The 18,516-nt window shown below is 44.1% G+C and overlaps 3 protein-coding genes across 6 annotated transcripts; all 3 read left to right on the forward strand.

The window, feature by feature from the left end:
* Positions 1-5,040, forward strand: sgf29 (SAGA complex associated factor 29). 3 transcript variants are annotated; one of them, XM_061089576.1, is made up of 10 exons: positions 1-811; positions 1,691-1,774; positions 1,855-1,930; positions 2,071-2,143; positions 2,472-2,536; positions 2,619-2,748; positions 2,836-2,982; positions 3,067-3,102; positions 3,468-3,630; positions 4,003-5,040. In XM_061089576.1, the coding sequence occupies exons 2-10, from the start codon at positions 1,709-1,711 to the stop codon at positions 4,117-4,119; spliced, it is 873 nt and encodes a 290-aa protein (XP_060945559.1). In that variant the 5' UTR covers positions 1-811; positions 1,691-1,708; the 3' UTR covers positions 4,120-5,040. The 3 variants fall into 3 exon arrangements, with proteins under 3 accessions (XP_060945559.1, XP_060945560.1, XP_060945558.1); XM_061089577.1 differs by lacking the exon at positions 1-811 and adding an exon at positions 818-921; XM_061089575.1 differs by lacking the exon at positions 1-811 and having other exon boundaries at positions 928-1,774.
* Positions 5,041-5,594: 554 nt separating this feature from the next.
* Positions 5,595-9,782, forward strand: nfatc2ip (nuclear factor of activated T cells 2 interacting protein). Of its 2 annotated transcripts, none has more exons than XM_061090040.1 (9): positions 5,595-5,634; positions 6,631-6,729; positions 6,808-6,868; positions 6,963-7,083; positions 7,277-7,357; positions 7,701-7,932; positions 8,019-8,163; positions 8,739-8,857; positions 8,941-9,782. In XM_061090040.1, exons 1-9 carry the CDS (start codon positions 5,623-5,625, stop codon positions 9,100-9,102), a joined length of 1,032 nt encoding a protein of 343 aa, XP_060946023.1. In that variant the 5' UTR covers positions 5,595-5,622; the 3' UTR covers positions 9,103-9,782. The 2 variants fall into 2 exon arrangements, with proteins under 2 accessions (XP_060946023.1, XP_060946024.1); XM_061090041.1 differs by having other exon boundaries at positions 8,019-8,130.
* Positions 9,783-10,856: 1,074 nt separating this feature from the next.
* spns1 (SPNS lysolipid transporter 1, lysophospholipid) lies at positions 10,857-17,939 on the forward strand. Its single transcript, XM_061089400.1, has 13 exons — positions 10,857-11,051; positions 13,011-13,226; positions 13,735-13,800; positions 13,960-14,096; positions 14,217-14,368; positions 14,555-14,621; positions 15,083-15,225; positions 15,475-15,627; positions 15,709-15,898; positions 16,030-16,095; positions 16,191-16,289; positions 16,437-16,605; positions 16,777-17,939. The coding sequence occupies exons 2-13, from the start codon at positions 13,019-13,021 to the stop codon at positions 16,845-16,847; spliced, it is 1,521 nt and encodes a 506-aa protein (XP_060945383.1). The 5' UTR covers positions 10,857-11,051; positions 13,011-13,018; the 3' UTR covers positions 16,848-17,939.
* The last annotated feature ends 577 nt before the right edge of the window (positions 17,940-18,516 follow it).

Raw genomic sequence — 18,516 nt, forward strand, 5'->3', positions numbered from 1 at the left:
ACCCGGGGACATCTGGACGTCCAACAGACTGGTTGCCTCAGTTGCCTCAGTCTGTCCACATGTCGTGATGTGTTGTTGTGCTATGTTGTGTTGTTGTGCTGTGATGTGTTGTTGTGTTGTGTTTTGATGTGTTGATGTGTTGTTGTGCTGTGACGTGTTGATGTGTTTTTGTGTTGTGATGTGTTGTTGTGTTGTGTTGTGATATGTTGTGTTGTTGTGTTGTGATGTGTTGTGTTGTTATGTTGTGATGTGTTGTTGTGTTGTGTTGTGATGTGTTGTTATATTGTGATGTGTTGTTGTGTTGTTGTGTTGTTGTGTTGTTATGTTGTGATGTGCTGTTGTGTTGTGTTGTGATGTGTTGTTATGTTGTGATGTGTTGTTATGTTGTGATGTGTTGTTGTGTTGTTATGTTGTGATGTGTTGTTGTTATGTTGTGCTGTGTTGTTGTGTTATGTTGTGATGTGTTGTTGTGTTGTAATGTTTTGATGTGTTGTTGTGTTGTTATGTTGTGATGTGTTATTGTGTTGTTATGTTGCGCTGTGTTGTTGTGTTATGTTTTGATGTGTTATTGTGTTGTGATGTTTTATGTCATGTGATTGTAAATGACCACGTGTCAGTCACAGTTTGTTTGTATTAAACTGTCTGTGGCTCCATGTGTTCTGTACCAGACCTGCAGTTCCACTCCCCTCCAGCTTGGGGGCGGTGTAGAGCTTGGCGCAGCTTCGCGGACCCACGCTAGCACGAAGGAGAAGAAGAAGGAGCTAAGCCGTGCAGCTAACAGTTCGTCAGTAAACAAACAGAAAGATTCACAGTAAGAAACTGAACTTCCGCTTCGGATGAAAACACGAAGTCGCTCGAACGAAGCGGATCCTCGACGCGGAGCCTGGAGCTCAAAGCTCAGCGGATAATACCCGGGCGAATGTTAGCGAAGATGCTAACTCAGCTAACGATTAGCACAGTGGCTACACTGTTATAAACCTGTTTATCAACTGTACAGTTAGCATGGAAGCTAGCGTTATACAGCAGCTGATGTACAGTGTAAACGTACAATTAGCATGGAAGCTAATGTTATAACCCAGTTTATTTACAGGGTAAATTTACAGTTAGCATTGAAGCTAATGTTATAAACCAGTTTATTTACAGTGTAAACGTACAGTTAGCATTGTAGCTAATGTTATAAACCAGTTTATTGTTCTGAATACAATGTAAAATACGAATTCCCGATCAGAGAAGCTTAAACCACATTTGACTCAGAATCTGTTAATTCAGACATGATCTGATTTCCTGGAATCTAAAAACCGGGTGAGCTTTGATTTAACCTTAAATTTCATAATAACACTAACTAGTTAATTTAGTTATTCAGCAGTTTAACACTAAGGAAAATTAGTACAATTTAGCTTGTGCTCCTACAAATAAGATCCCAGGTGAAATGGTTCAGTTTATATTAAAGCGATAACTTAAGCAATAAGTAATTAATCAATACGTTCATCAGAAACAGAAAAGATACAAATTGTAAATGAGTTTTATTCTCTCCAGTCCAAGAGGAAAATGCTTTCTACTCGTGCTTTTTATTATTTTGGCCTTGATACTGAACCGAAGGAAACGTCCCATGAATGTGGATCCGTCTTAAATCCTCCTCTGGTCTCAAACTGTTTGTATGTTGGTTGTAACTAAACTCTCTGACTGTCAGAATCTCGGAGGCTCGGACATGTCGGCTGATACCAAGATTGCAGAGCTGCTGACGGAGCTGCATCAGCTCATCAAACAGACGCAGGTGAGGGTGGAGTCACGTCTTCACCTGGACGTAGAGTCGTCAGTGAAACTGAACCAGATCCACATGCTCTCTGTTTTCAGGAGGAAAGATCCCGGAGTGAACACAATCTACTCAACATTCAAAAGACACACGAGAGGATGCAGACTGAAAACAAAAGTCAGTCACTTCACGGTTTCCATCCACAGACTCATGATCCTCACACCTTAATATTCTGCTGTTTTCAAACCTCATTTTCCTTTTCTACCTGTGTCTCTGTTGACTCCAAACTTATTCCAGCATTTTGTCTTTCTCCTCAGCGTCTCCGTACTACAGGACCAAGCTGAGGGGCCTGTACACCACAGCCAAAGCCGACGCCGAGGCCGAGTGCAGGTGAGTGACCACGCTGACCACAGAGGCTCCGCCCACACTATGTTCCAGTTTGAAAACACACCACTGTTGCTACGGTTACACCTGGCGTCCACACTTTACCAACTACGGGCTTGTGTTTTTGTATTATGTGTGTATGTGTTGTGTATGATGACGTAACGTTGTTCCTTTGGGTCTAAGACAGTTTGAAACACTAGGTGTTAAATTGTTTTTCATCAAATAAAGTTTGAGCTCTAGTTAAAACCCCTCATACACTACTCATAGTTTTCTCAAGGCTGCTGAGCATAAAAAGAAAATCAATGTGTGTTGTGTTGTCCCCCCCCCCCCACAGCATCCTGCGTCACGCTCTTGATAAAATCGCAGAAATCAAGTCGTTGTTGGAGGAGAGGAGGATAGGTATGAACAAGTACATCACACTCTTGCTTGTGTTTTTTGCCATTTTGTGTATTTTTAATTTCATTTCTGAATTGTCCAACAGCTGCTAAGATGGCCGGCGTCTACAGTGACAGCGACCCGCCCCGGAAGACGATGAGGCGCGGCGTCCTGATGACGCTCCTCCAGCAGTCGGCCATGACGCTCCCTCTGTGGATCGGAAAGCCTGGAGAGAGGTAACTCACTCACCAACTAAAACCAGCAACACTGAATGAACCACAGAGAAGTTTGTGTGATTCTGAACGTTCCCGCTGTGCGTTCAGCCCCCCCCCTCTGTGTGGGGCGACGCCCGCCAGCGGCGACTACGTGGCCAAGCAGGGCGACAAAGTGGCAGCGAGGGTGAAAGCCGTGGACGGAGACGAGCAGTGGATCCTGGCTGAGGTGGTCAGCTACAACCACTCCACCAACAAGTGAGAGCGCAGCACGCGTCCAACGCATCATAACGCTATAGAACAGGATGTGACATCACAGCTCTGAATGTTTTCTTCCTCCAGATACGAAGTGGACGACATTGATGAAGAAGGAAAAGAGTGAGTCACAGCTTCACATTCACTCTCTCTCACATTTATCACCAACATGAATCTCATTTATGAAAAACTTTTAATTGATCACTTTGTTTATTGACCATAAACTTTGATTGGCTGTAATTCAACTCATTCATTTATATCCATTATAACATTTCTCTCTGTCACAACTCTGTGGTTATTGGTCAGAATTAAACACAGACTCATGATTTGTTCTCGATGTTTTTCACGCAGGAACTCATGTTGTGTAGTTAGTGTGTCTCATGTCTCAGACTCTGTGAAGCTGTGAGCTCAGACGAGTCGCTGCTTCCAGTCGGTTCATGAGATTTGATGAAGAGGAGTAAAGGTTGTTGTCTGTGTTTGTGGATCAGGAGACACACTCTGAGCAGACGCAGGATCATCCCTCTGCCTCAGTGGAAGGCAAACCCAGAGACAGACCCTGAGGCCCTGTTCAGCAAAGACCAGCTGGTGTTGGCCCTCTACCCCCAGACCACCTGCTTCTACCGGGCCCTTATCCACACCCCCCCACACAGGGTGAGACTCGCAGCTCAGCAGACTTTTTACACAAAGACTTTAAACAAAGATGGACGACACACCTCTACTTCCTCACATTGCACAAAATGAACCAGCTCAAATGAACCCTCTGAAAACAGACGCCTCCTGCTGGGAACTCTCTGCAGGAGATTGTTGCATGATTGTCTTTAAGTTGAATCTAAAATTAAATCATAATAGTTCAATCTGTGTTTACAGCACAATCTTTAGATATATTCACAATCCTGCCAGCGATCATTTAAAACTAATAACTAACCTCCAGTCAGTCTGTAGATGATCAGAGGAGCCGAGTGAATGACTTCCTGTCTGTGACCTCTGACCTCAGTGTGTGTGTGTGTCTTTGTGTGTCGACAGCCTCAGGACGACTACTCTGTGCTGTTCGAGGACACGTCGTACGCTGACGGTTACTCCCCCCCTCTGAACGTGGCTCAGCGATACGTGGTCGCCTGCAAAGAGAACAAGAAGAAGTGACGGGTGCTGAAGAGCTGAAGCATGAACGCACCGACGAAGCCTGTTTGATTGTTTAGTTTGAAACTTTTTCAGTTTTTTTAAGAGATGATGTTCAGGAGCAGGTTCTGGATGACTAGTGAAGAATCAAAAAAAAAAAGGTTTGAAGCTGAAGAGGGAGACGTTCGTTAGTCGAGTGAAAACTTCCCCGAACAGACATTTTAAAATGAGGCTGTAGCTGGTTTCAGACTCCAGCTCAGATCCAGAGAATCGTCTCCTGAGCTTCTCCAGAGTTTGTGTTTCACAGCTGAACGCCACCTCATGGTTCAGGTGAGAGGTGGAGCAGCCGGGTACAGCAGACACACACAGGAAGTGACCTGTTACCTCTGCTGCAGAGGTCATGTGACCATGTTTACATCACCTGACACGTCGTCAGCTCTGATCTCCACTAACTCTCTTCACATCTTCGTCTGTGTCTTCATCGTGTGTGTCTGCACTTCTTCACCAGAGAGGTTTGTTTTAGTTTCTTCATGTTTTTGTCCCGTGTTAGAAGCTCCCCCCCCCCACTGACTAAGTGAATCAGTGGAGGATCCTCTGCTGTGGTCTCACATCGGATTCTCCTGGATTTTTACGGACTTTACACAGGAGGTCAGGCAGAGAAAGTCTGCAGAGACTGTGGATTCTCTCACTCTGACATTTGTTCGGAGAAAATACAGAGGAACTGTGGAGTTCAGTGTCTGAAAGCAGCTTATTTAACCCCAGACTCAGAAGAATTGAAATTAACCGTGGGGACCTGAACGCCTCCTCAGCTGTGTTAAGTAAAAACAGATTCTAACGAATTCTGGACGTTGGTGGAATAAAAAAAAGTATAATTGTAAAACATTGTTTTCTTATGGCCATGATGTATATAAAATCTTTTTGTGTATGATAAAGATGAGAATATTCTCTTTGTGTGTAGACTGGATCACATCAACTCACCATTCCGACATTTTCCCGCTGATTTCAGTAATTTTTTGTTGCTTCTCGTGACGCGTACAAGAGCAACACCTTTCAAAAGTCTGAGCGTCTGTTTCTGACCTTGAGTGTTTATTGTCACTGATTCATGTTTTAAAATGAAATCACAACGCTTATTCGTTATTCACTACACACACCCACACACAACATAAAATCAACATAAACAAGAAAAACTTCATCAGTCACAGGTCTTTATTCATAATCAGTTCTTGATCTGGTTTTTACTTTGAACTGGAATAAAATAAAACTGAAAATGAGAAAACAAGGCAGGAAAAAAAGAAAATGAACGATAGACAGTTCTGAAAAGAGAAGGATTGGGAATATGTAAATAAAATGAGAAAATTCAAATATTAAAATTAAAACTCGGAGTAAAGTCTGGTGTTCATGGAGGTGAAGTTATAAGAACCTCACTGTGGAGGCTGATGTTACCGACACTGACCCTGAACACAACACCAGTCGGGATGTCCCACAGTCCGTGAAGGCGACAAACAAAGCGCGGGTAGTGGAGCCAACATGGCGGATCCGGTGAGTTTCTAACTTCCGCTGTTTTTTTACCGTTAACCTACACTTAAAGCAGGAGTGACGTCATCAGCGAGGAGCTTAACGATGTTTCAATTAACGCGAGCGAACAGAGAAACGTGAGAAGTCACGTAAGACCGCGTAGATGGTGTAAAAGTACAGGGTTAGCTTAGCGTTAGCATGAGCGCATCTAGCATTCAGGGAGGCTTTCACAATAAAAGCTTCCTCTGCTACTGCGTGGTAGTGCTTCAACTGTTTCGCTTTAACTCTGAAGGGACGGGAAGATAAACACGGAACCACGTGACAACCCGCTGGTTCCCGGCTCTTTTTCCAACAGGAATAAAGTTCACGTTAAACTAGTTTCAACGCCCGAAGGAGTTCAGGAGTTCACAAAGCCTGAAAAAAACCAAGATGGCCGACTTGGCAGCGACCAAAAGTAAAGCCTCAAAAAGGTCTGGATCGCCCCCTGGTGTCTGGCTGCAGTATCGGTCTTTAAGCTCCTCCCTGTTAACATATGGGACAAGGGCTAAATTAGAAACCCTCAAAGAAGACTTTAAATAAATGTTTGTAAAGATGTTTCTGTCATTTTTAGGTTGTTGTCTTCTCCCTGTTCAAGTGTTTCTGATCAGTTTGGTTTTTAATCAGTTATTTGATGATATGAAAACAGATGATTGACAGCTGATTGACAGCTGAGACTCTTCGGTAGAGTCTGTGTATCGACGCCACGGCTCCACACGAGAGACTGGATATTCCTACATGAGTTTTAATGATATTTGGGTTGTCCAAGATAATTTGGTTTCATTCCTAATGAACAAAAGAAGTGGAGACACGTGCTCCATCTTTATTCAGTCGGACATCATGAACCTGTGGTGGCCTTCAGATAAGATACAAACTCTGGAGCCAGTTTGTTTTGTCTCCTGAATCAAACGCACTGTAGCACAACTTCTGGTTCATGTAAATCCGATGTCGTGTCTCACCTGAGCTTCTCTTCACGGTCTGAAGGTATCTGACAGTGAAGCGCAGGCTGTGAAGCCGCCGCCCAAACGCAGACGTATCCTCGACGCCTCGGCAATTGTCCCGGTGCCAGTGTACTCCAACAAGGTGAAGAACCAGCACTCTGCCCACAGAAGCTTCTCTGACCATGTCTTCCTCCTGTCACCTGAGTGCTTCTGTTTCCAGGTGAGCAGCAGTCTGCGGCTGAAGCCAATGGATCACGTGTTCACTAAAAAGGAAACCACAGGTAGAAATGGAACTCTTAATATGCTGTAAGTGTGGGAACAAGATGAATCCCGGATGGAAGTTAGTGGCAGCTGATTGTTCCTGTTTGTGACCAGAGGACGCTGCAGACGACAGCTTGTGGTCGTCTCGGGAAACGAAGGTAGCTGTCATCGGCCTCAGCGACTCGGAGGAGGAGGAGGCAGAACATGTGGAGAACAAAGCAGAACATGGTGGACTGTAAGTGCTGAAGCTCAGAGAACCGTGATGTTATTTATTATAATCCACCGTAGAACAAGCTGCAGTTCACCAGAGTCCCTTCACTCCCTGGTTCTACCAAAACAGAACACCCTCACATCTGAAATGAAGAAGTGCGATGGAATTCACAGGGACTGAGTTTGTTTGCTTTGTCTTGTCACACATGTCACGTCAGAGAAACCGTTCGCTCTCCGTCTCCTCCGCCGCCCGAGAGTCTGGTCCAGAAACAGTCCAGTCAGGTGAAGAAGAAGATCAGGTGAGTCTGGATTCCCGGTTCAGGTGCTTTGAATTGTGTCCCCTTGATTTGTAAAGACGCAAACCTCCTGGTTTTAACGTGTTAGAACAAGGGGGGTAAGTGAGAAAAATTGATTTACATTTTTCTCACTTTATGACTGGACACTGGGATTAACTCCAGGTTTCACTCAGTTATTAAAAGTTGACCAAATTATCTTATATATTCTACGACCTGCCCAGGTGTATAAATCCACTAACTGTTAATTAAACAACTAATTTCACTTCATATCCGTCAGTTTCCTTGTTGAAGCTGCTTCCTGTTTTATTTTGGTCTTTAAAACGGTTGCTGGTTGTTTTGTTTCCAGTGAGATCGACCGGAGGCTCAAGGTGATGAGCTCCCTCATGTCTCCCGAGCCACAGAAGAGAACCAGGCGCCGCCCAGGCTCCCGGACTCCGGCGTCAGAGGAGGAGCAAGATGACGTCATCATAACCAACCCTGACTCGGGCTCCTGGGATTCATCGTACAGCTCCTCACTCCACGAGATCTCCCTGAAGATCCGCTGCAGAACGGACATCCACAAGATCCCTGTGCTGTCGGTTCGTTAAACATTCAAATCCGTATCGTAGCATCAGCTGGTGTTGACTGTTTGTCCTCTTTGACAGTTTGTGTTTTTATGTTTTAGTCGACACCTCTAAGCGACGTGTTGGCCCAGCTGTCGGTCGTCCTTCTCGTCCCGCCCCCCCGCCTCCTGTTGTTGAGGGAAGACGTCGAGCTGCCGCTGGATTCCACAGTCGGTGAGATCGGTCTCGGCATCGCAGACATTTTAGGTCAGTAAATCAGCCATTCACTGTCCAGCTGTTTGTTATTTTAAGAAACCTAATTGGTGAATTGTTCTCACAGATTCTCATCAGAATCCAGTTCTGTTTGTGTCCGTGTGGCAGTCGACCAGCAAGAGACAGAACTAGGGCTGAACGATTTGGGGAAATAATCTAATTGCGATTTTTTTTCCCATATTGCGATTGCGATTTAATATGCGATTTTTTTATTTGATCCAATTTTTTTCCCCTAACAAAACGTAATGAATGATTTAAATATGACCAACACAATATTAGATACATTTAGTGTTAATTAAGATTTAAAATGATAGGTGTCTTACTGCTCCCAAGTCAGAAACATTTCACACAACTGAAACATAGAATTTGCCTCTACTATACTTTGAAAATATTTTGTAAAATCAAAGTAAATAAAGTTATAAATAAAAAACGGAGAAATGCACAGGCCACAAAGGCAAACAGTACAACTGCATGTATGAACAGTTTCCTGAAGTTAATGAAATGGTCCCACTCCTCAAACTGCTGAGGATCAAAGGAACTAACTGAGATTGTCCGTCTTCTCGATGCAGAGTGCGTCGTCATGGCCGACGACGAGAAAAGCAAAGAAGCCGTCGGCGGCAGCGACGTCCTCACGGTCCGACTGCAGAGCAAAGACCGAGCCGCTGCCCAGGAGTTCTCTCTGCACAGAGTTCGTACTGCTCCTCTTCTCCGTTGTCTGCTGCGTGTCTTCAGTGGCAGCGAGACACAAACCTGTCCTCTTGTTGTTTTCAGGACGCACCGCTGGGCCCTGTCTTCTCCCAGTACCTGTCCAGCATGACCCTCAGCGCTCAGAGGAAAGTCCGCTTCCACTTCGACGGGTCCAAGGTGAAGCCCGGCCAGACGCCGGCCCAGCTGGACATGGAGGACGGAGACATCATCGAAGTTTGGATCTAAGCCTGTAGATGAATTGTTCTTTCTATTAAACGTGAAACAAATATTAAACCTCTGAGGTTTTGCAGTATTTCCTCTGGGATTCTGGATCCGTGCAATGTTGGACATTTCTTTCATTTTTTTATTTTTATACCTCATAAATTCTAGTTTGAGTCAAACAATTACAAAACAGAACCGTCAGAACCGGATCAGTCGCTGGTGCAAAATGATCGTTGTGGAAACGCTGGTTTTTGTGTAGATTTTATGTACGTTTTGTTTAGTTACTTTTTAAAAGTGACTGAATTGTAAATTATGAAATACAGAGAACAGGAATTGAAATCACTGTACAAATGTAAATTTATTTGAATGTTCCTGAGACGGATCAAGATGATCTGTCTACTCGCTGGTTTCAGCACATTCACTTTTCAGTAAATTGATGGGTTCTACATTAAAGTGCCAATTCCATAAGTTTACGTCAGTAAAGTAAACTAAAGTTTTATTTATAGCAACAAAGAAGAAAATTAAAAAGTTTATATACATATTTCTTAAGTTAGAGAGTAAAAGTATGAACAAAAGTACTCATGTAACTGATTACTCATCTGTAACTTGCATGTCATCATTGATAACTGCTATGAAGTCAGTTTTATGTTGGATATTCAAAGACTTTCTCAGGGGCCGACAATAAATTACTGTTTGAACAGGAACTCAAATAAATGCATCCTCATCATGTGACTTCATATTATATCAGATATCCACTGTTTGACAGCTTAACAAGACACGCCTCTTTTTAATGGACTCTTCTACGTTCACCATTATAAGTATAATTGATATCGATTTCTTGTTAATTAAATTGCTTGTATTATTTCTGTAGATGAACAGACCAGGTCTGTAGAGGATTTTAGAGGTTAGAGGTATTTTATACGGATATTCATAATAACTAAGTTGTCAACAGTTACCATAATATGTTGTGATTGGAAATTATATGAATTTTACTTCATTTTAAGTAAAAAACAAGTTCAGTCAAAAGGGGCGTGTACTATTTGTGTTGATTTCAGAGGCAAATGGGAGGAGCTTAGTCAAGGAGATAGATAGATATATAGATTACTTTATTCATCCCCGAAGGGAAATTAAGTTGTCATAGCAGCCGGTATATTTGAATACAATAAAATACAATACAATAGAATAAAATAAAAAATATTGAGGTAGAAAGAATAAAAAAACAGAAGCACAAGATAAAATAAAATAAAATAGGTATATAAGGTGCATTGGCAAGATGATGGTAATAGTACTGATGATATGATGGTAATGTTATTGTTAGACAGTATATAAAAATAGTACAGTATATATAGCAGTATATAGTAATAATGGCAGCAACAGTTAATATAATAGTAATAGTAATATAATGATAATAATTAGATGAGAATCTTTAGAATAAAGACTTGATGAGTGAAGCTTTCAGCCAATCAAAGCAGAGCAGTGTCGTCACAGCTGGATCCAGGTGCTGCAGCTGGAGAACATCTGTCAGAGGTCCAAGGTCATGTGACATGATGTCGTTCTGCAGACACTAAATGTCTACCCATCATGCATTGCGTCTTCAGCCTTAGATACATGGAGTCTGACGTGATGAGCAGTCCGTGGGTCACATGACAGCTCCTGGTTCAGACCGGAACTTGTTGACGTCCCTCAGGGCATCGAAACTCAAACCAACTTCATGTGGTCATGTGACTCCGAGGCTGCCGTCACGTGATCTGCGGACCGGAAGTGTGCACAGAGCTGTCATGGCGGCGGTGGAGACGAGGCGTCAGTGAGCAGCGGACCAGAGGACGGTGGTTCGAGCCGCTGAGAGTCCGACACACAGGCGCTGCTGCCCGGGGAAGAGTCACCGTGACCCGCCGGCATGAAGTCCGAGTGACGGGACACACGAAGAAGAAGTTTGGAGACAGAAGAAGAAGAAGAAGAAGCGTCATCGTCAGGTAAACAACAACACGATGACGTCTTATCCCGAACTGATTTTATTACAGAATCTTTACGATCATTTCCTCTCTGAATCTGTGACGTCATTCGAGACGGTTTTTTAACGTTAGAATTCATCGAAAACAAGATGAAGCAGATTGACGAGGTTTCAGATCCTCAGCTGCTCCTGGAACAAAGAGTCTGTCTCTCTCTTTCTCTCTCTGTCTGTCTCTATCATCCTGTCTTCACTCATGATTGATCGCATTGATTACGATCATTTATATATAATTAGCATGAGAAAGGATCAAGAGATTAATCAGCCTGAGTTTCTCCAATGAGCGGATTAGCTTTTCGAAGACGTTCCCTCAGAGTCTAAACTTTTAGTTTGAAATCGAATCCTCTCGTGTTTGGTTCCAAACAAAGACCAGAACCCCCCCCCCAGCAGCTGGTGTGACACGGGTTCCTGCAAGGGCTGGAAGCTGTTGACCAATCATGGCAGACGTTATAAGGAGGGGGGGAGCCGACAAGTTTGAGACAGAGACTGAGGAGAGGAGCTGCAGCGTCCGAGGAGAGAGATTCTGAACATTAGAGCATGAAAACGCTCTGATTACATCATCACCCTGAAGAGAAACATCAGCTGATGTGTTCATACAGATGTTCGGCTTCTGAGCCCAGTGACGTGTCCTCAAAAGATCCAGGTCTCCACCCGAGTGGAGGAGACGCCTACGAGGACCTTCTCTTCAAAGATACTCTGAACAAACGGGTTCATCGAACTTCCACAAGCTGCTCTTCCTGCTGAGCGTAGACAGAAGTCACTTCCTGCTGAGCGTAGACAGAAGTCACTTCCTGCCGAGCGTAGACAGAAGTCACTTCCTGCCTGGAGTCCATGTTGGAGCGGGTCGATGCCGCGGCTTCTTCTTTCACTGCTTGTTCCTCTTCTCAAACTCAGGAGCTTCACGTGAGCAGAGTTTCTGTGACTCGGGTTCATCAGCTGATGAAATGAGTTTGTGTTTCACCTTCTACAAATCAAAATTTCCAAAATCAATCCAATTATTTAAGCCGTGTAATTGTTTTAAACATCTTTTAAAAATCATTAGAAAAACGATAACTGATTCTTTTCCTTATTTTCACAGCTAAAGAAGCAGATTTTCTTTTAAATAAGTGCTTATGACAAATCCCCTCATTTATTTGATAAATTTATCAAAACCCTTTAGACCTCAGTGGTTTTTACCTGACACGTGGTTTGTTGTTAAGTTCGTAGAATCCTCACTGAGGTCGTCAGGTTTTTACTGATTCAACTCAATTCCATAGTTTTCACTTGGTGATTGTTTCTATTATCACAGAATCTAATTGTTATTATCTACGTCAGGGATGGATTCAGCTCAAATAAATATTCATTCACTATTAAAAACAAAGAGGTGACTGCAGACGACACACGGATCAATGTTCTGTGTTTTGAAGTGTTCAGACTTCCTGATTTGATCACATGATCCAGCTGTGGCCAAAACCAGATAAAACAGGATCTGGATCAGTTCAGGTCTCACTCAACAGTCGTCAGTTTGTTGATCACGTCTGGCTCCAGTGGAACAATCCATTATCATCTACTTTCTATTATCCACATGATCAAGTGCTGCTTGTCCAGGGGCGTGGCTTAACATGTCTCCAGCCAATCACAGAGGTAATCCGGGTGATTCAAGATTGAGAGTAGACTGGTAACTTCTCTCTAGTTGGGAACATGTGATCGCTGCTCGTCCTCCACACTGGACGATCTTAACGATATGTTAAAGCATCAGAGAAACTGTGGCAGAGCATTATGGGATATCTGATCCCAGCTGTTCCCACGGAGACGAGCGATTTCACACCAGGAAAAGAAGCAGATTTTATTCTGGAGGTTCTGCAGCGTCCTGTTTAAATCACTGTTCAGGTTCAAATGAATGAACGATGGTGTCAATGATGCAACGCTTTCTCTCTCTCTCCAGCGTCGGTCATGTCTCTGGGCGAGAACACGCCGGACTCGGCGCCGTTCCTCTCTGACGACAGCGAGGCGGAGGGTCAGGAGGAGCAGTGCGGGGGGGCGGGCCAGCAGGCGCCGGAGGAGCCGGCCAGCGGCGTGTCCAGCGTCCGGGCGCTGATGACCGTCCTGGTGCTCTGCTTCATCAACCTGCTCAACTACATGGACAGGTTCACTGTGGCAGGTAGGACGCCGGGCGCCGCCCACAGCCAATCAGAAGCCTTTACACTGGCGACACCTGCCTCCGGTCATTTGAAGCGTCAGAGAGCGAGATGAGGAATATCAGGAGATTTTAAATCATTCAGAAGACATAGAGGGAGCAACTTTAAATCAAGTTCTCCAGTCAACTTTATTAAATAAGTGTTTTAAATATCAGTGTTTTTTAGTTTTGAGCATCTGCTGATTTTCTAGATTTATCTTTTTAACAACAAACACTTGAACATTTCACAGTTTATATTATTTAACATCACTAACATAGAGGAGAAGGGTTCCTGTCGTCCATCTTTACTTAGTTGATTTAAAATCCACAGTAACTATCACAGATTGTGCACAGCGCCCTCTGCAGTATGGAAGTGGAACAGTTTGACTGAAATGCAGCAGATAAACTTATATTTTTTACCTTCGTGCTTTTTACTTTAGACACTGAACAATCGATCAAAATGTCAAACTGCTGGTTTCTCTCGTTCCTCCAGGAGTTCTCCCGGACATCGAGCATTACTTTTCGATCGATGACGGGAAATCCGGTTTACTCCAAACGGGTAAGAAGAATATTTAATCTGTTAATCTATGAATCACATCAGAGAAGCTGCGTTCTCCTTTTAAACTGATTAATTCAGAGCGGATGATATTGATCTTATCTTATTGTTGTTTTAATAGTTTCAAACATAAACATCTTCATCATATTTGTTTCTGTCCAGTTTTTATCTGCAGCTACATGTTCCTGGCTCCGATCTTCGGTTACCTTGGCGACAGGTACAACAGAAAAATCATCATGAGCGTCGGAATCACGTTCTGGTCGTTGGTGACGCTCGCCAGCTCCTACACCCCCAAAGAAGTGAGACACGTTTCCTGTTCTGTTCAGTGACTCCTCCCCTCTGCTTGAGTTCGGTGGATGTTCCGTCTTCCTCGGCTGAGCTGACGCTGTCCAGTGTAAATCCCTTTTGTTTTCTTGCAGCACTTCTGGGCCCTGCTGTTAACACGCGGCCTGGTCGGGGTCGGCGAGGCCAGTTACTCCACCATCGCTCCCACCATCATCGCAGACCTCTACGTCAAAGGGAAGCGGACGAACATGCTGTCCGTCTTTTACTTCGCCATCCCCGTGGGCAGGTGAGCTGATCCTGAGCAGTTCTCCACTCTGACACCAGCTCTGAGATCTGAGAACCTCCCGGGTTCCTGGTTCTACTCACAACTCATGACAGCTGTACTTGCTCATATGTCTCTGAGAGAACGACGCACTCATCACACGTCTCTTCTTCCTGTGTCCACATCACGTCTCGTTTCTCTTCTCTTCAGTGGCCTCGGATACATCGTCGGCTCTCAAGTCAGCAACATAGCGAAGGACTGGCACTGGGCTCTGCGGGTACGTTTCTATTACCAGTTAAACGGATTCAATCTGTAGCTGCACAGACGTCTTTTCAGATTTATCTTTAACTCTTTCTTCTGCAGTCAATGTGAAAAGTCAAATAAAGTTTTCAAAGTCAAATATCTTAGTCTTTTATAAATGAGCCTGAATGTAGTAGAGCAACAGAAAAGAGCTGAAACTCAAAACGTTAAGTTCATCATCATTCATTTATCAACTCGGGCAGAATCAAGTGTCGGATTCTAAAACTGATTTTAAAGAATTTTAAGAAACGTGTTGGTCTGAATATTTTACAGCAGATTCTAATCTGTAAAGTAAACGTTTCAGTATTTGCGGCTTTTCACAAACAAAAGTCAAGTTCTCATCATTTGTTTGAGGATAGATTGAAATGATCCTGACTTTGCATGAACGTATGAAATGAAGGATGTGTGTGAATCTGTCTCTGTGGGCGTGTCCCTCAGGTGACTCCGGCGCTGGGGCTGGTGGCGGTGGTCCTGCTGCTGCTCGTGGTCAAGGAGCCCAACAGAGGCGCCATCGAGGCTCGACCCGAGCACCAGCTGCACCGGACCAGCTGGCTGGTGGACCTGCAGGCGCTGAGCAGGAAGTAGGTTCCACCTCACTCAGGTTCAGCTCGCCACGTTTATCGAGTCTGAGCGAAGTCTCGTTTCAGCTTCGGCCCCGAAACGCTGCGACAGGATTTAACAAACGTTATAAAGAACCAGGTTCAGCATCTTCGTGCAGATTCGACGTGTTTCTTTGTGTTTGGAGTGAACGTGATTTAACTTGATACTTTAAACTCAGATTTAACACTTTTATTCTGAGCTGCGTTGTGTTTCATCTTCTTCTGCTGCAGCTGCAGCTTCGTGTTGTCCACCTTCGGCTTCACCGCGGTGGCGTTTGTCACCGGCTCTCTGGCGCTCTGGGCCCCGACGTTCCTCTTGAGAGCTTCTATCTTCACCGGGGTCAAGGCTCCGTGCACGGACGCACACTGCGCCTCCTCCGACAGGTAACGCCTGAGCGATGGAGCGACTCTGATACCGGTTGAAAGAAACCTCTCCTGACTCCTCTAGGTCGTTTCTCCCCGCAGCCTGATCTTCGGAGCGATCACCTGCATCACAGGCGTTCTGGGCGTGGCCAGCGGCGTGCAGCTGAGTCGGCAGCTGAGGAAGAAGACGCCCAGGGCGGATCCGCTGGTCTGTGCCGCGGGGCTGATGCTCTCTGCACCGTTCCTCTACCTGGCCATCGTGTTCGCTGAGGCCAGCACCATCGCCACATACGTGAGTCTTCTTCCTCTGGTGGCGTCCGCAGGTCAACAGGAAACTCACGTGTTCATAAAACTTAGATTCTGCTAAGACGTGAGCTGGATGTCTCCTGGGGCGGCGGCGTTACGTGTTTTCTGTTCCCTCAGGTTTTCATCTTCCTGGGAGAAACGTTCCTGAGCATGAACTGGGCCATCGTGGCTGATATTCTGCTGGTGAGACACGAGACTTTACAGGTCGACCTCTGACCTCTGACCTTCAGTTAGTGAAGCTCCACTCACAACGTTCTCTTTCTCAAACTGTCTCTCAGTACGTGGTCGTTCCTACTCGCCGCGCCACAGCTGAGTCGCTTCAGATCGTCATCTCTCATCTGCTGGGAGACGCTGGGAGTCCCTACCTGATCGGAGTGGTACGTCCCACACACACACACACACACACACACACACACACTAACACAGACACAGACACACACAGACACACTCACTGAATGTTTGAATCTCTACGTGTTGTCCGAGCAGTCCTCTGATCTCTGTCTGTCCCTCTCTGGTGAATCCAGGTCTCGGACTATCTGAGGAAGACGGACTCGTTCCTCTGGCAGTTTCGCTCGCTGCAGCTCTCTCTGCTGATCTGCTCCTTTGTAGCTGTGGTGGGCGGGGCTTTCTTCCTCGCCACCGCCCTCTTCATCGAAGGAGACCGAGATCGGGCGGAGAACTACGTGGCTACAGGTGAGACCCGGGGGGCGGCTGGCTTGGCTTCAGCTGTAGAGGAGGAGGAGGAGAACGATGAGTCGGCCTAGACCGTCGAGCAGGGTCAGTTTCTACAGGTTAAAAACAGCAGCTGTGGAAAAACACTAAATATAAAATTAATAGAATATTTCTTGTCGTCTCTGTTCACAGACGACGAGCCGATCGTTGTGCCGAAGAGCGGCCGGTCCACTCGGGTCCCGGTGTCCAGCGTTCTGATCTGAACCGGTTCATCGTGGCGTGGGACTGAAACACTGAAGGGACTCTCTGCCGTGCAGAAACCTTTTAAAGTTTATTTTTAAATCCTTCTCTTTTTTATAACTTTCCCAGAACGCGGTCGTCTCAGGAGATATTTTTGATTCGTTGTGTGAATCCTCAGCGACTCTGAGGAACAGAAGCTGATCTGTCGATTCACTTTGACTTTTTATTTGACCCGACCGTCGACAAACTGGTGGAAACATCTTATCATCTTATTCAGTGAGATCAGAAGTTTATATAGACGATAAACTTTATTATTCATTTTTCCCCTGAGCTCGTTTGAGTAACAACACTAACCTTTACATGCAGTCAGTTATTATCTGTGTACGTTTTTTAAGCTTCATCGCTGATTTGAATCTTCGTTCTTCTGTTGGAATGTTTGAAGTGTTTAACGGAGGTTTTTTTAAATTAAATTTTAGGATTTCCTTCGTGTTTTGCAGGAACTCATCGACAGTTGTTTAAAGAACGAACATTAGTCAAAGTTGTTTAGTCTCAAATCATTTTACAGTTTCTGTTAAACAAGAATGAACTTGTTGGACGAAGTGTTTGTGTCGTATTAACATGCTCAGGTGGACTCGTGATTTTATCTTTAAAATAATAATTTACAGCTAAAGTACGGAAGCCCTGAAGGCAAAACTAAATCCGCTGTTTTTTCTTTTTCAAAGGGACACTTTTTTTAGTTTAAAATAAGACTTTGACATTAAGAAAAAAATAAAGTTCTGTAACATCACTGTCACGTCTTAAAGTCTAGAAAATGATTTTAGATGTTGATAAAGTTTTTTCCCAGAGATACTTTAGTTTGATGACATCGTATAAACGCTGTTTTCACAGATGAAAATTTAAAACCCTAGAAAAATATCCTGGCAAAAACGAATTGGTGACATTTTTTAAATTTGTTTTCGAAGATGAAATATTTTAACTTTTAAATTGATCTTTAATATTTAATTTAAAAACACACTTCCCTCTCAGCGCTTCCGTACGAAGTTATCGAGTGAAGAATGAGACGCGTCAGAATGTGTGTTCAGCTTCATGTTATTAAACCGTTTGATACGTAAGAAGTCGTCGTGTTTTTATTGTAGAAACATTCCGATCGAATGTGAATATTCCAACTTCAGTCTCATCCTTTCACTTTGTTTTACTCCTTCAAATTAAAACAAATTCATTTAGAAAACGTGTTTTTTCAATCAATACTTCTAAGATAAGGAATTAAGATCCATTATAAAATGTGTTTTTGAACGCTAAAGAAGACGATTTGTTCATTTTCAGGTTTATAATTTAATGAGAGTTCTTGGTTTAAAAAGTTTTCATGCTCTAACGTTCAGAATCACTTTCCTCATATTGTCCATCGCTGCAGCTCCTCTCTTCAGCCTCTGTCATTAAAAATTCGATTGAGCTCCTGTCTCTTTAAGACTCCACCTCCTGATGAAGCCCAGCTCTGATTGGTCAGCTGGTCCACTCTGCTCTGATTGGTCAGCTGCTGTAGAAAACATTTCTTCACCTTGTTTTTATGATGCTAACGTTTCTCATACGAACATCAGATAAGAACGAACTAAAGTGACTAAACCGTCTTTATTTAACTTCTTCTTGGATTAATGATAGTGTACTGCAGCCAGCCACCAGGGGGTATCAGACTCT

Source organism: Limanda limanda, chromosome 17 (genome assembly GCF_963576545.1).
Source record: "Limanda limanda chromosome 17, fLimLim1.1, whole genome shotgun sequence".
NCBI classification, from domain to species: Eukaryota; Metazoa; Chordata; class Actinopteri; order Pleuronectiformes; family Pleuronectidae; genus Limanda; species Limanda limanda.

Coding starts and splice junctions, on each gene's coding strand:
- spns1 (XM_061089400.1), top strand. CDS start 13,019: ATGTCTCTGGGCGAGAACACGCCGGACTCGGCGCCGTTCCTCTCTGAC. Junction 15,226..15,474: donor CTGCAGGCGCTGAGCAGGAA/GTAGGTTCCACC, acceptor CTTCTGCTGCAG/CTGCAGCTTCGTGTTGTCCA. Junction 16,290..16,436: donor GTCCCTACCTGATCGGAGTG/GTACGTCCCACA, acceptor TGGTGAATCCAG/GTCTCGGACTATCTGAGGAA.
- sgf29 (XM_061089575.1), top strand. CDS start 1,658: ATGTTGGTTGTAACTAAACTCTCTGACTGTCAGAATCTCGGAGGCTCG. Junction 3,103..3,467: donor ATTGATGAAGAAGGAAAAGA/GTGAGTCACAGC, acceptor TTTGTGGATCAG/GAGACACACTCTGAGCAGAC. Junction 3,631..4,002: donor TCCACACCCCCCCACACAGG/GTGAGACTCGCA, acceptor GTGTGTCGACAG/CCTCAGGACGACTACTCTGT.
- nfatc2ip (XM_061090040.1), top strand. Junction 6,869..6,962: donor CACTAAAAAGGAAACCACAG/GTAGAAATGGAA, acceptor GTTTGTGACCAG/AGGACGCTGCAGACGACAGC. Junction 8,164..8,738: donor CGGCATCGCAGACATTTTAG/GTCAGTAAATCA, acceptor TTCTCGATGCAG/AGTGCGTCGTCATGGCCGAC.